The sequence below is a fragment of the Gobius niger genome (genome assembly GCF_951799975.1).
Source record: "Gobius niger genome assembly, chromosome: 21".
Taxonomy (NCBI): domain Eukaryota; kingdom Metazoa; phylum Chordata; class Actinopteri; order Gobiiformes; family Gobiidae; genus Gobius; species Gobius niger.
Genome location: NC_136872.1, coordinates 5,033,462 through 5,047,223, shown reverse-complemented (window position 1 = coordinate 5,047,223; position 13,762 = coordinate 5,033,462). Strand labels below are relative to the sequence as shown.

The 13,762-nt window shown below is 41.8% G+C and overlaps 2 protein-coding genes and 1 long non-coding RNA gene across 3 annotated transcripts in view; 2 read left to right on the top strand and 1 right to left on the bottom strand.

Annotated features, from left to right (window-relative positions):
• Positions 1–13,762, bottom strand: part of LOC306980290 (equilibrative nucleoside transporter 2-like) — a 313,304-nt gene that overhangs the window by 203,343 nt on the left and 96,199 nt on the right. The gene's annotated exons all lie outside the window — the stretch shown is intronic.
• On the top strand, positions 3,668–8,115 carry LOC306980729 (protein-arginine deiminase type-2-like; the record flags this gene model as incomplete). The annotated part of the gene is made up of 13 exons (XM_079580158.1): positions 3,668–3,884; positions 3,974–4,124; positions 4,561–4,630; positions 4,705–4,766; positions 4,862–4,973; positions 5,097–5,237; positions 5,551–5,699; positions 5,776–5,879; positions 5,955–6,066; positions 6,152–6,259; positions 6,699–6,850; positions 7,770–7,917; positions 7,987–8,115. The coding sequence occupies exons 1-13, from the start codon at positions 3,790–3,792 to the stop codon at positions 8,113–8,115; spliced, it is 1,533 nt and encodes a 510-aa protein (XP_079436284.1). The 5' UTR covers positions 3,668–3,789.
• On the top strand, positions 8,249–9,127 carry LOC306980775. Its single transcript, XR_013794047.1, has 3 exons — positions 8,249–8,317; positions 8,388–8,513; positions 8,824–9,127. It is a non-coding gene; the product is annotated as an uncharacterized lncRNA (long non-coding RNA).

Sequence of the window (13,762 nt, the reverse complement as noted above, 5' to 3'; positions counted from 1 at the left end):
TGCATTTTAAACTCTCTAACCATGGACTTAACACCTTAAAAGTGTTTGGTATAGATCACATCCCTGAGTCCTGAAGAGGAGGTGACAGGCGTCTCCTGCAGAGGGAGTCCTTCTGGATCTACACTCTTAAAGCAACAGAGTATCCAGGTCTCAATGGGAACTGGACTTTACCCCTTTTCTGTAATGCTTCTGTTTATAGAAGATGTTTGCATATATGACTGTAAATAATTTGTAGATATTTGTTCCTGATATGTATTTTTGTGTTTCTTGTATTCTGAAATCCTGCTCATAGGATGTACTGCATCAGCTGACTGAGTTCCAGCCCCTAAGGGTCATGTGACCACTTCATACAGTTAAAAAGCATGCTACTCTTTCTTTGAGTGCCTCAGTTTTGTTTCTTTTTAAAATCTTTCCATTCCTGGATGGTGTATTTAACTGTACTTTGAGAGATGTTTTATAACCTAACCCAGCTTTATACTTCTCAATAACTTAATCCCGGACCTGTCTGGTGTGTTCTTGCACTTCATGAAGCTTCTGCTCCACAATAGTCTCTAACAGACCTCTGAGACCATCACAGAGCAGCTGACATTAGATCACACACAGGTAGACTCGATTTAGTCATCAGGTCAACATGTGATCATTCAGAAATCCCCAGGAAACTTCTGAAGGTGATTGGTTTCACTAAAAGGACAGGGGAGCCGGTACTTTTTTTAATAAAAAAAAACAAAATCATGTGTAAATTTCATTTCATTTCACAATTGTGTCTCTTAGTGTGTGTCTTCCACATAAAATTTAAATTATATAAATGTAGGTTTATGGTTCATAGCGTGGCAAAATGTCGAAAAGTTAAAGGGGGGGCGATACTTATGCAACACTGTATGAACCCAGCCTTATGTGAATTTGTATTATTTTTTATTATATTTTAACTGCTTGTCTGTCTGTGTATGTGTCTGTGTGTCTGTCTGTCTGTCTGTGTGTCTGTCTGTCTGTCTGTCTGTCTGTGTATGTGTCTGTGTGTCTGTCTGTGTATGTGTCTGTGTGTCTGTCTGTCTGTCTGTCTGTGTGTCTGTCTGTCTGTCTGTGTATGTGTCTGTGTGTCTGTCTGTGTATGTGTCTGTCTGTGTATGTGTCTGTGTGTCTGTCTGTGTATGTGTCTGTGTGTCTGTCTGTGTGCGGGTGGGGGGAGAGCCTTAACTACCTGACAGACCAAATCTGCTCAGGTCAATCCTGGGACACACATGTGTCAGTCTTGTGCAAGAACTCTTCTATGGAACTCACCACTTATCGGCCACCAATGTCAGAGAAAGCAAAGAGGCGGTGACCAAAAGGACAAAAGCTCAGTTGAGCAACAGATTCGGGGGAAGAGGAATGAATCACTGTTTGTTGGATTGATAATGCCTAACTGACCTTTCCTTGTGTATGAAAAGTGCTCTACAAATAAACATGCTCTTAAAGCGTCTGCTCTGATGAAGGACCTGCCTGAGGACATGAGGCTCACACTGTGGCACAGCACACATAGTGCTTAGTGATGATGCCTCACAGCTAGAAGGTCACGGGTTCAATCCCTGGGTCAGACGAGGCCTTTCTATGTGGAGTTTGCAGGTTCTCTTTGCTGCGGTTTCCCCTCCCACTAAAAACATGTACAATAGGCGGGGTTAGTGAGAGTGTTCAGAGTGCGTGTTTACATGCGTGAGTCACGTGTGTTCATTAACCATCAGTATTATCTTTAAACTCCCTTTTACTGATCAGCCTTTTATGACTTTGCACATGTTTATTTTTTACAGTTTGGACTTTTGGACTGGTTATTTCCTGGTCATGTAAAAAGTCACATGTATTTGAATCGTAATTTCAGAGAATACAAAACCCATGGATCATCCACATAACAAGAGATCAAGATATAAACAACACATTACAACCACGTGGTAAATGGTCAGTCTGCCCCAGGGCGGCTGTGGCTACAATAGCAGCTTACCACCACTGTGTGGAGTGAATGAATAAAGACTACAGTATAATGACAGGACTTTGAGAAACTTGTGCTTGTAAAGAGCGATACAAGTGTAAGCAGTGATTTCACCTTATCTTATTATATTTATTACAGTCCTAAGACCAACTCAGCTCTATTTGAACATCAGCTCATTATTATTCATTTATTGAAAAAATGTTTTGTCAACAGTATTTTCCTGTTTGCATTTTATGTGGCCGCGACCCGCCGAGGAAGCTGGATTTGGGCCCACGACGACACCTCTGATCCAGACGTAACGTTACACTTTTATCCACACTTTACACCTGACTCTTTTGTTTTTGTGACATTCTTTTTTTAATCACTTATTCTGATCAGACGTCTACTTTATTTCTTAAATCAAACCTTATGAAATGTCATTATATTGTTTATTATAAAACCATTCAAATCTGTGCAAAAGCACTTTAAGCTTCCACTTACTACATATCATTTAAGAGATGATGAAGTTTGTTTGGCTAAAGGAAAAGGTATAAATGATGGAATGAAGTAAGTAAAGAGATGGAAAAGATGTAGTTCTTCATTTCCATGTAAAAAGATGATCCTGATCTGTATTTAAGAAAGATGTAAATGATTTTGTTCTCCTCATGAAGGTCATGTTTTGTTTCATTTCCATTTGCTCCTATTGTTTTATGTAAGGTCACTTTTCCTGAGTTGAATGCACTGTCAGGCAAACAAACTTTTGCCTTTGCCTGTTTTGGTAAAACATGTATAATGGCAAAAATAGATTTCTGTCCTCGGCTCTGAGGCGCCACACAAGATGTTCAGTGACCCATTATTCCTGACACCTTGTGGTGCCTTAGACTAACTAAGCATGTGCAAGCAGCAAGGCCGAGGGTACAGGGTCACCAGCCTGTAGGAGACACATGAACAGTCTCTTGATAGTTTGTGACGTCTTACTAAGATCATGTTCTCTGTTTTATCACCTCTGTTGTGAACACATAAATATGTCCTTGATTGTGCTGGAAGGCAGAACACTTTGTGAGCCACTGTCATGTTGTCCTGTGTTCTCCCTGAGCTCACAAAATAAACATCCGTTTGATTCAGACTTCAACTCTCTCTGATCGATTATTAATATTCTTTATTCAAACAAAAATCCAACACATGAAAATGATTATTTTGTGCGACTGAAACAAATAAACTGAACTGAAACTGATCTTGCAAAACAGTGCCAAATGCAAATGCAATGAATTCCACTAAAATGAGGCGTTAGGAGGTGACTCACGGGGCAGGGTGTGTTGACCAATCACGTCTCAGCTGACCACAGCACCGGTGGCCTTTACAAACCCTCATGTAAAAGAGATGGAAAAGATGTAGTTCTTCATTTCCATGTAAAAAGATGATCCTGGTCTGTATTTGAGAAAGATGTAAATGATCTTGTCCTCTTCATGAAGGTCATGTTTTGTTTCATTTCTATTTGCTCCTATTGTTTTATGTGAGGTCACTTTTCCTGAGTTGAATGCACTGTCAGGCAAACAAACTTTTGCCTTTGCCTGTTTTAGTAAAACATGTAACATGAAAATGATTATTTTGTGTGACTGAAACAAAAAAACTAAGTTGAACTCACATTGATCTTGCAAACAAACGATGCAATGAATTCCACTGAAATGAGGCGTTAGGAGGTGACTCACGGGGCAGGGTGTGTTTAACCAATCACGTCTCAGCTGGCAGCAGCACCTGTGGCCTTTATAAACCCTCATGTAAAACTCAGAATCACACAATCTGATCAGAGCCTCGTCAGAGAATCTTCAGCTGCTCCTCAGAACAGAGACATGCCTCAGAACCGCACCCTCACCGTGGACTACAATGGAGAAAGCACTGAGGTGCTGTATGTGGTGGGCACCCAGCTCAGCATCAACGTCTACAGGTGCAGGCCCGAACCTGAACCCACAGCCTCTGCATCTTTTGTTCTCTGCATTATGTCTTTAATATTGGACCTGTGGTGTTTTGTTCCAGGACGGCTCCTTCCGAAGCCGAGTTCTTCTCGGTCGTCTACAGCGACAACGTGAAGTGCAATGTGCCATGTGGTGATATTCTGCCTCTGAAAGACCATCCTGTGCTGGTCCTGAGTATGAGCTGTGCCAGTGCGGAGCAGGGAGAGGGAAAGGTATTTTAGAAAAGTGTGATTCATAACTGTGACAGGTCAAACCCAGGATTAAACTAATCATTTTAAAATAAGATAAGATGATGTTACATCAGCTCTCAGTCCGGGAGGCCAAAAAGAAGGAAATGTGTAATCAAAGACAGGACAGAGTGTAAACAGTGAGAGTACATGGAGGTGATAGTGGCACAGTTGGTAGAGCGGGTCGTCTCAGGTTCGGAAGGTCAGGGGTTCGATTCCCAGATCCCACCTTGCCTCCAGTGTCTGTGTACATTGGTGTATGAATGAGAGAGTGAGTGGGTGAGTGGTTCCTTTCCTGTAAAGCGCTTTAGAAAATGCTACAGTATAGAAGTATGAGACCATTTACCATTTAAATAGATTTAAAAGCTTTAAGGGGAAAAAAGTCAAACTTAAACATGAATGCTTGTATTTACTTCCACAGGTGACGATCAACATGCTGAACAATCAAATAATGAGGCTGACGTTCGCAGATCTGCTCCTCACGGCTGTCGGTAAGAGCCCCACCGCTTCTTATAATGAACAAAACACTTAATCGATATATTAACCGGCAGTGACTGTCTGGCAGAGATCTCCCTGGACGTGGACGCTGACCAAGATGGAAAGGTGGAGAAGAACAACCCCAACAAGGTAGTGTAATCTACTGTACATTACCATACATGACCAACGCTTAAACAGGGAGTCTATTGTGATGTGAAACTTTGTGTGTGGTGTGTGGTGAACAGGCGTCGTGGAAATGGGGCCCTGATGGTTTCGGGGCGATCCTGCTGGTGAACTGTGACTGCGACTCTGGGAAGAGACCAGACAACCAGAAGACTTATATCGGCACATTGGAGGGTAAATACCAGACTGACGGAGGGAAAAAGATTCCATTCATGGATTGATTTAGACACAGTTCATTGTATTGGAAATGTGTTTTTGTTGTAATTTGGAAAAAAATGATGTTTTTGTGATGTGTAGATTTGAAGGACATGGCTCAGATGGTGCTGAGGACTGCAGGGCCAAAGAAGCTTCCCGAGGGCTACAGCCTGAAGCTGCACATGTCGGCTCATGACGCAGAAGCAGCCCAAGTCTTTACCAACAGATTTTCCAAAGACCAAGGTAGGTCTAGTATTGTGTATTATTACAGTGGAGACTATGACATTTTAACAATTTTCCAACATTGATGCCTTTCTTTAGTCTTTAGAGTGGAATAGCATCTTGGGCAGAATTGCGCTCCATATTACTCAGACTTACTTTGTTTAGTGTGATCAGCCATGTGGTCTAGAGCTTAGCTAAGAGTCTTTTTCCAGGCCTCGCTGTGGTTTTTATTCACACTCGAGTCATCAGAGCCCTGGTGTGGATCAGAGCAGACTGGACAAATTATATTGGATCAATAATAATTCATCATTGACTGTAATGATGTCATTGGCAGACGGCGATTACCCTTTGATTCTGGCCAGTGGGAAACTTTCTAGGGAAATTTCATTCACCGAAGAGATGACCTTCAATGTGTCTGGACTCAAGTTTGCCGACAAAGACTTTGCTGGACTGGTCAGAATCCACGTCAGTCTCCTGCAGCAGGTGAGCTGAGTTTATTTTAAAGTTTATTCATCTTTACATGTATAATTCTTTTATTTAATTTGATATGATGACTCAGGGATCACCCGAAACTGCCATCTTCACCGACACAGTGCAGTTCAAAATGACCCCATGGATCATGACGCCTAATGTACAAGATCCTCTCAAGGTGTATATCTGCCGGTATGAGGGTTTTTACTTCTCATCAAAGTCATGTCTTGGATTGATTGAAGCTTTAACAGTAGTGTTTCCTCTTAGCACACCTGATAATAAGAATTTCATTGATGGGATGACAACGCTTGTGCAGAAAGTGGGATGTGAGCTGGAAATAATCGAAAATGAAATCAACCGAGGCGACCGCTGGACACAGGCAGGACATTTCTGTTGCATTTATAAATACTACAGTAGAAATAGGAGTAGTGCCGTGTCTGACTCACCGTCGTTGTTGTTGTCAGGATGAGATGGAGTTTGGCTACATCGATGCACCGTACCAGTCCTTCCCCGTGGTCTTTAACTCTCCGCGGGAAAGAGAGCTGGATAACTTCCCATATAACTGTCTGATGGTGAGGAAAACCCAAAACACTCTGATCACCTTCTTGACAAATGTTCAACTTATTACGTCAGACAAGGCCCAGTCCCTAGTTTTAAATAAGAGTATTGTCTATTTTAGCCTTTATAAAATGCACTAAATGTTCATGGCTCTACTTCCGGGTCTAATGGAGCTTTAGTCCTATTCACTATAATGGGATTTAGCTGATTTTAACCTGCTGTAGAGCCGACTACAAGCCTCTTTATAAACATCTGACCACACAGACAGAAATAGGAGGCCAAGTAGCTTCTAGATGAAGTTAAATGATTAACAGTAAGCTATATATAATAATAGCTACATCACAAGCTATTTTTTAATGCTGTGAAAGGCTGAAAGCTAAGGTCATAAAAGATGTGCTAGGAGCAGCTAAACGGGCTAGCATACTGCTATTAGTCACTGTGATTGTGTTTTAGGGCCCAGACTTTGGATATGTGACCTTTAAACCCCCCAGAGATGAAGTGAACAGCCTGGAGTCCTTTGGAAACCTGGAGGTCAGTCCTCCTGTGACTGTGAACGGAAAGAAATACCCCCTGGGACGCATCGTCCACGGAGGAGCCTTCCCTTTGTAAGTACACCACTTACACAATAGTACTTTTATGGTGCAGAAGTCTCCTCTTCGGAAGTATTTACACCCAGTGTAAAGTTTGTTAATATATGTTTTCTGCCATGTACTGCTTCATTTATTTATTACAACTAGACACGGCTAACTCCCCATAGAAATGAATGGAGCACAGGTCAGGAAACAGTTGTTACCCTAAGGAAGCTAGCATCATGTTGTTAAGCTACACTGCACAGACTTATGTCAACAAAACAACGGTGTGTGTAAACATTTGATCCCCTAAACTAGGTAAATGTGGCCTTTCCTGACCTGGATTAGCGAGTGAACAGATGCTGTGGCCGGACTGAAGACAGTGGCTAACTCTGTCCTGCTGCAGCAGAAACAAGCTCCAAACAGTAGAACATCTAAACACACACATCTGTAAAGGAGCCGCGACAAAAGTGAGAATGTTTGATGAACGTCAGAAGCAGAAATCGAGCGCATGGTTTGTGTGCGGAGCCTCACGGCCACGTCTACCCGTGTCTGCGTAGGTTTCCTCCACCACTAAAACATGTACAACAGTTTTAACTCTTCAGCCAGCTGATTCTGACCATTAGCCTGGTTCCTCAGATGGGTCCTGGGCGTCTGCCTTCTGCAGTTCCCCCAGGTTGCCCAAGTGGCAGAATGAGTCAAATGTAGAGGACGATTTTATAAAAAGTAAACTTCAAGCCTTTGACCCACCCAATATTTGACATAGGCTACAGGCATTTAGACCTGGCTTTGACAGCCAAAGTACGCTCACATTTCTTTTGTTTTGGATATGATGTGTATTTGGTCGACTTTTCTTGCTTCTGTAGGCATTTGTTGGGACATGGAACAAAGAGCTTAAAACTGTAGTTTTTGTCGCATCTGATAAAAAATAATAGTTCCCGTGTTCTCTCCAAAGCCAAACTGATGGTAGGAACATGTCCAGTCCAACCCGAAACTTCCTGAGTGCTCAGGTCGTTCAGGAGCCCGTTGTCTTGTTCACTGACTGGCTCTATGTGGGACATGTGGATGAGTTCTTGTCTTTTGTGCCAACCAAAGACATAAAGGTAAACAACAATTGGGAAATTATGTTTCAATGAAATGTAAGTTCTCACAATTGTTATCGTTGCAAACAGGGCTTCCGCCTGCTGCTGGCCAGTCCACACGCAGCCTACAAACTGTTGCAACGTCTGCAGAAAGAGGGTCACGGTCAAGCCCGGTTCTTTGAAGGTCAGCTGGTGTCTCTGAATGTCTGGTTATTGTAGTAGCTTTGACTGAATTATTTCACTTTTGTCATTGTTTTTAAAACATGCATTGCCATTTTACAGATAGAAATAAAGAAAAAAATGCCTTTAAACAGACAGTTTTTTTTCTTTTCATCTTTAAGATGTTCCTGATGTGAAACCAGTGACAGTAGATGAGCTTCTGGCCGACAAAGTCTTTCACGAAAAGAATAACTACTACCAAGTGAGTGTGGAGCTTTTCTTTTACAGAACAATGTTCAGACGACACACTGACAGACGTGTTGTTTTCTCAGAGGTGCATCGACTGGAACAGAGACCATCTGAAGAAAGAGCTGGGGTTGGACGAGGACGACATCGTGGACGTTCCACTTCTGTACAAACCAGTTGAAACAAAGTCTGTTTCTTTCTACCCAGACTCTGTAAGTGTGAATCAGTATTATAGTTCATGTATTTGTCCTTCACACATCTCACTTGTGATGGTGTTTGGTTTTGTTTGGCTCACATGTTCCAGTAATCCTGCATAGTGTTGTCCAGGGCTCACAAAGCTTCCTCACTCTGATATACGTCAGCATGTTGCAGTCCATGTAACTCCTATTTGTTTTGAAAGTCCATACACACTTGTTCTGAACATGTCTTAGGTCAAATTGTCTTCACTACACAGTTTTGGATGTTTGAGCGTAGTTGAGTATATACACTACAAACAAAAACGTATCTGCCATCTCTCCTCAGGTCAACTTGATCGTTCTGGGGCAGAACCTTGGCATCGGCAGGCCCTTTGGACCCAAGGTGGACGGTCAGTGTGCCATCGAAAAAGAGCTGATCCGCCTGTTGGAGCCCCTCGGCCTCAAGTGTAACTTCATCAACGACTTCAGGTCCTACTATGAAAACGACGGAGATGTGCACTGTGGCTCCAATGTCCGCAGGAAGGCTTTTGATCTGAAGTGGTGGAAGATGGAGATGTCAAACCACTGAGCAAATAAGAAGTGAAACAAGATATCTAATCAGTCAGTCCATCTGCTCGGCCTGTTACCTGCACGTAGCTTTCTCATCCAGTTTTCTGTTGAGCGCATAGTTTCCCAAAATTCTTAGTTAGTTCTACTCTCTGGGCTTCAGCTTTGTCTTTCACATCTTTGATGTTTTCCTAATCCAAAACACACTTTTTCCTACAGGCCCATGTTTGCAATAGTGATAGAAGGTAGGGGAGGGTTAGTGTATTTAATCAGGCTCTTGCCCCCTTTCAAGGTCAGGACTGACACATTTATTTTGTGTCTTCAACGACAGCTTTGCTCCGGTCGCAGAGTTCGGAGTCTCTGGCCTCACAGTAAGAGAGTAACACATGGTTATTTTAGTCAGCTGCTCATTTAAACCCATTCAAAATCAGACATATTTAGTTTCTCTCCTGAGGCTGTTTGTGCCAAAGACACTGAGCTTCACCAAAGTCTCACATATCCCAGGAATGTGTGGACCAAAAAACAAGTTTCCATCTTCATTATTATTATATTTTGTTCCCAAATTCATAATCTTCCAGTAGTTTTGAAGCATTTTCATGTCATGATGCTTTTCTTTCATTTTGTTATGACACAGTTTAGTATTAAAGAACACGACTCACATGTGTCATGTATTGTCATGTTTTGATGACAAGTACTTTTTATGGATTCTTCTTCTGAATTTGGGCGATCGTGTTCTAGGGTTAAAATACAGTTTAAGAAATGCCTCTTTGAGAATCAGAGCTGTCCGCACTGACAGGATCACCTCTCGCTGCCCCCTGCTGGCCCCTTGTCTGTTGTCTCTGTAATTGTTGAGTTTGTTGTTGAGGCATATTTACATTTTGTATAATGTATATTAATATGCACTGTCCCTATAATGAATAAATAAATAAACAATCATGCTCCTGATGAGACGTTGTGAGTCATATATATTTGTACATATTAAATTACTGATGCCTTTATACAGAAATAAACTGGTAATATCACTTGTAGTCTACTTTTAGTAATGTACCAATGTATTACTGCTAAAACTTTGTAAATAGCATAAACTCCAATCAACAGAGGAGAATAATAATAATAATAATAATACATTTTATTTGTATAGCGCTTTTCAAGACACTCAAAGACGCTTTACAGAAAACAAGAATAAAATCACACATAAAATGAGCACATTAAAATAGAGGGCAGTTACTCGATATTAAAAGCCTTTTTAAAGAGGTGGGTTTTGAGTTCTCTCTTGAAGGTGGGGGGGTCAGAACAGGCACGGAGCGGTTGGGGCAGTGAGTTCCAGAGTGTGGGGGCGGCGATGGAGAAGGGTCTGTCTGCGGCCTGCAAGACACTGGCTGCGTCCGAAACGAGCTCTTCCGCCAAACCGGCTGTGCGTCAGCGTCCGCCATGACAAGACGCTTCCGAATTGGGCCGTCCGTTAGGAAGTATCCTCAATGCTAACTATCATAGCCACTTTAGCATAGGGACCTCTGATGCTAACTAACCGGTGATTAGGAGCTATGTGCCATCCCATAAGCCACTGCGCCAAACCCCCCCACCCCCCTCGCCCCCACCCTCGAGTGATTCATGCGCAACCACTGTTGAGCACATTTAAAAATAAAAATGATAATTAAAAAATAAGATTCTGCACAAGCCAAACTTTATAAAAGTGATAAATCCATGTTGTCGTCCCCACAGCTCAGTCACATGTCAGTGTTAAAGAGGAAACTCAGGAAACAGATTAAATGCTTTTGTTTTCATTTAGTAAAACTTAAGCCACATGGATCATTTGCTGCTGTCGCTTTATGAAACAGCTGTTGAGATAAAATATCACTAAAGAGAAATGTATGGCTCATTTGGATTATTAATAATAATAATCAGAAGTGCAGGTTTTCCTTCTCTGAGGTCACAGGTCACCACTATGAAGGTACGTCATTGGCTGGAGCGGGCGTCAATCATCCTGCACTTGCTGACATTAGCATTTGCTACTTTTGCAAAATTCAGGACATTTGTCTCATCACGGACACATTTTGCATCACTTTAAGTGGAGTACAGCGGAACACAGGCCGATAGTGGCAGGAGGCACCAGCGCGATGGAGCTCTGGATCTACACACCGGTCAGTGCCTGTAAGGTATTTCTATGATGGACGAAGAAAGCAATTCAAAAGCCAAGAACATTGATCTAATTTTTGATTATTTTATAAACGGCAAGTATGCCAAAGGAATGACCAAAAATGAAAAAGCTAATCTCCGGAGACTGTCCTCAAATGACGTTGCTCGATCAGGGCAGCTATACTACCAGCACAGAGTTCACAGAAGATATGATGGCGAATATACAGAACTGCAGGTTATTCGGGATCGCAGTGAGCAGCTGCGCATTGTGAAGAGTGTGCATATGGGTTCTGGAGACAGCGACACTGCCCGTTGTATGGGAAGTCATCCTGGAATGGAAAAAACTAGAGCTAAAATCCTACACTGCAAAACGTGCCCTACTAAAAACAAGGGGAAAAAAATTAAAACAAGACATTTTATCTTGTTTTAAGGAAAAAATTCTGCCAATGGGGTCAGCATTTTTTTCTTGCTAAGAATTCTTATTTCTAGAATATTTTTCTTCATAAATCAAGAAAGAAACACTAAATTTAAGCAAATAAAGCTCGAATTAAGCAAAATGTCCTCAAAAAATGGAATAATTTAAGGAAAACATTCTTATTTAGTGAAAAATTGTGGGTTATTTTAATTAAATGTTGCTTGATTTAAGCAAAATGTTCTAAATTAAACACATTTTTGAGCAAAATGTTCTTAATAAATACTAATATTTAAGGAAAATATTGCCCTCGCCCCGGGACCCGTCTCCATGATGTGGAGCCAGGCTGATGGTCAGAATCACCTGGCTGGAGGATTCACCTATTGTACATGTTTTTAGTGGTAGACATGGGAGAACATGCTCCACACAGAAAGGCCCCGTTTTGGTGGGAATCGAACCCAGGACCTTCTAGCTATGAAGCTGAGGCTCTAACCACTGAGCCACCGAGCCGCCCACTTTAAAGAATGGAATGTATTATCTCTCTGTGTGAGAATCAGTTCTTACATTAAGAGTTGTTGATCTTAGTTTTTCTTAAAATAAGAAAAAACATTCTTTGTCTAAAGCTGAAGAAGATTCAAAACGTTTTTCTTTCTTGTTACAAGAAAAATTAGCATGTTTTTTAGCAAATATATCTGATTTTATTTCCTAAAACAAGATTTTTTTTCTCAAGAAAACTTTGCTCAGCAAGTCATCATTACTTTTTAGGGAAAAAATAAGAACTTATTTCTTAAAGTAAGACATTTTTTACTTGCTTAGAATCCACTTTTTGCAGTGTAGAGAGATATTATTGGAAAAACGTTGGCCGAGATGTCAGGGAGTTTATTTTGGTTTGTGATCGCTGCCAGAAAGTAAATCCACTTCAAAAGACAGAGGTTGGACAGCTTCACCCAGTGCCTGTTCCAAGTGAGGTTATTGTCCAAATCTGCATTGATCTAACAAATCTGCCCAAAACAGAGGATGGATACTGCTGTGTAAAGACCACACTGCAGAAAGTGTTGCCAGATTCCTGTTCAAGGATATCATCTGCCGAACTTCACAAGATGACTGGAGCTGAACAACACATCACCAGTGCGTACCACCCGCGGGCTAATGGTCTCGTTGAACGCCAGAATCGTACCATCAAAGACGCATTCATGAAACCTCTAAACGACCGCAGCAACTGGGCAGAATGTTTGCCAGCGGTGTTGTTTGCGTATAGAACCTCCAAACACGCATCTGCCAAAATGACGCCTTTTCAAGTGCTATACAACAGACGAGCTGTACTTCCCATACAGATGACCAGCAAATGGACACATCAGGAGTGTTTGGATATAGGCCTACCAGACAAAATAGAGCATATGGTGGCTATATGTGACAGGATGATGGCAAAGGTTGCCACCAACATCGCAACAGCGCAGTGCTCCCAGAAGAAACAATACGATAAGAGACACCAAAGGCAAACTTTCAGTATTGGTGACAGGGTGCTGCTCTAAAACATTGTAAGGGAAGACAGAAAAGGCAGGTCCGTACACTGTGGCAGAAGTGTGTGGCAAAAACACCTACCGAGTATCGGATTCACATAAAGTGTTAAAAAAGAAGGTAAATTCCTGTACCATAATGAGCTGCACATCTGGGACTTCTACTGGAGTAATCGTCTCATCAAGACGAAAAGAGGAAAACACTTCATTTTAAGCCAGTTTTTGTGGGCTTAAAATTAAAATATTGTGGTCCAAACTTGTTCATAACTTTCCTAACATGTGTAGCGTTTACAGGGACAAGTTTATCGGCACATTTGCAGGGTCACTTTTCAGGGTCACTTTCACAAAAATGCTCGAAAAAGAGCCTGAAAGTTCATAAAATTGATACAAATGTTTTATCATTTGATCAGGCTGTTTTCCCCTCAAAGGTTTGAGTTCACAATATCCAAAAGGAGGACAAAATAAATTTCAGTCCATTACTAGAAGTAAAATCAGGTACAGCTCCTTTAAGCACTGAATACTTCATGTGCACACAGGAGTCAAATGATCCGGGGCCGGCTCGCGGGGGCAGCAGTCTCAGCAGAGATGCCCACACTTCCTGATCCACACACACCTCCTCCAGCTGTTCTGGGGGGACCCCGAGGCCACACCAG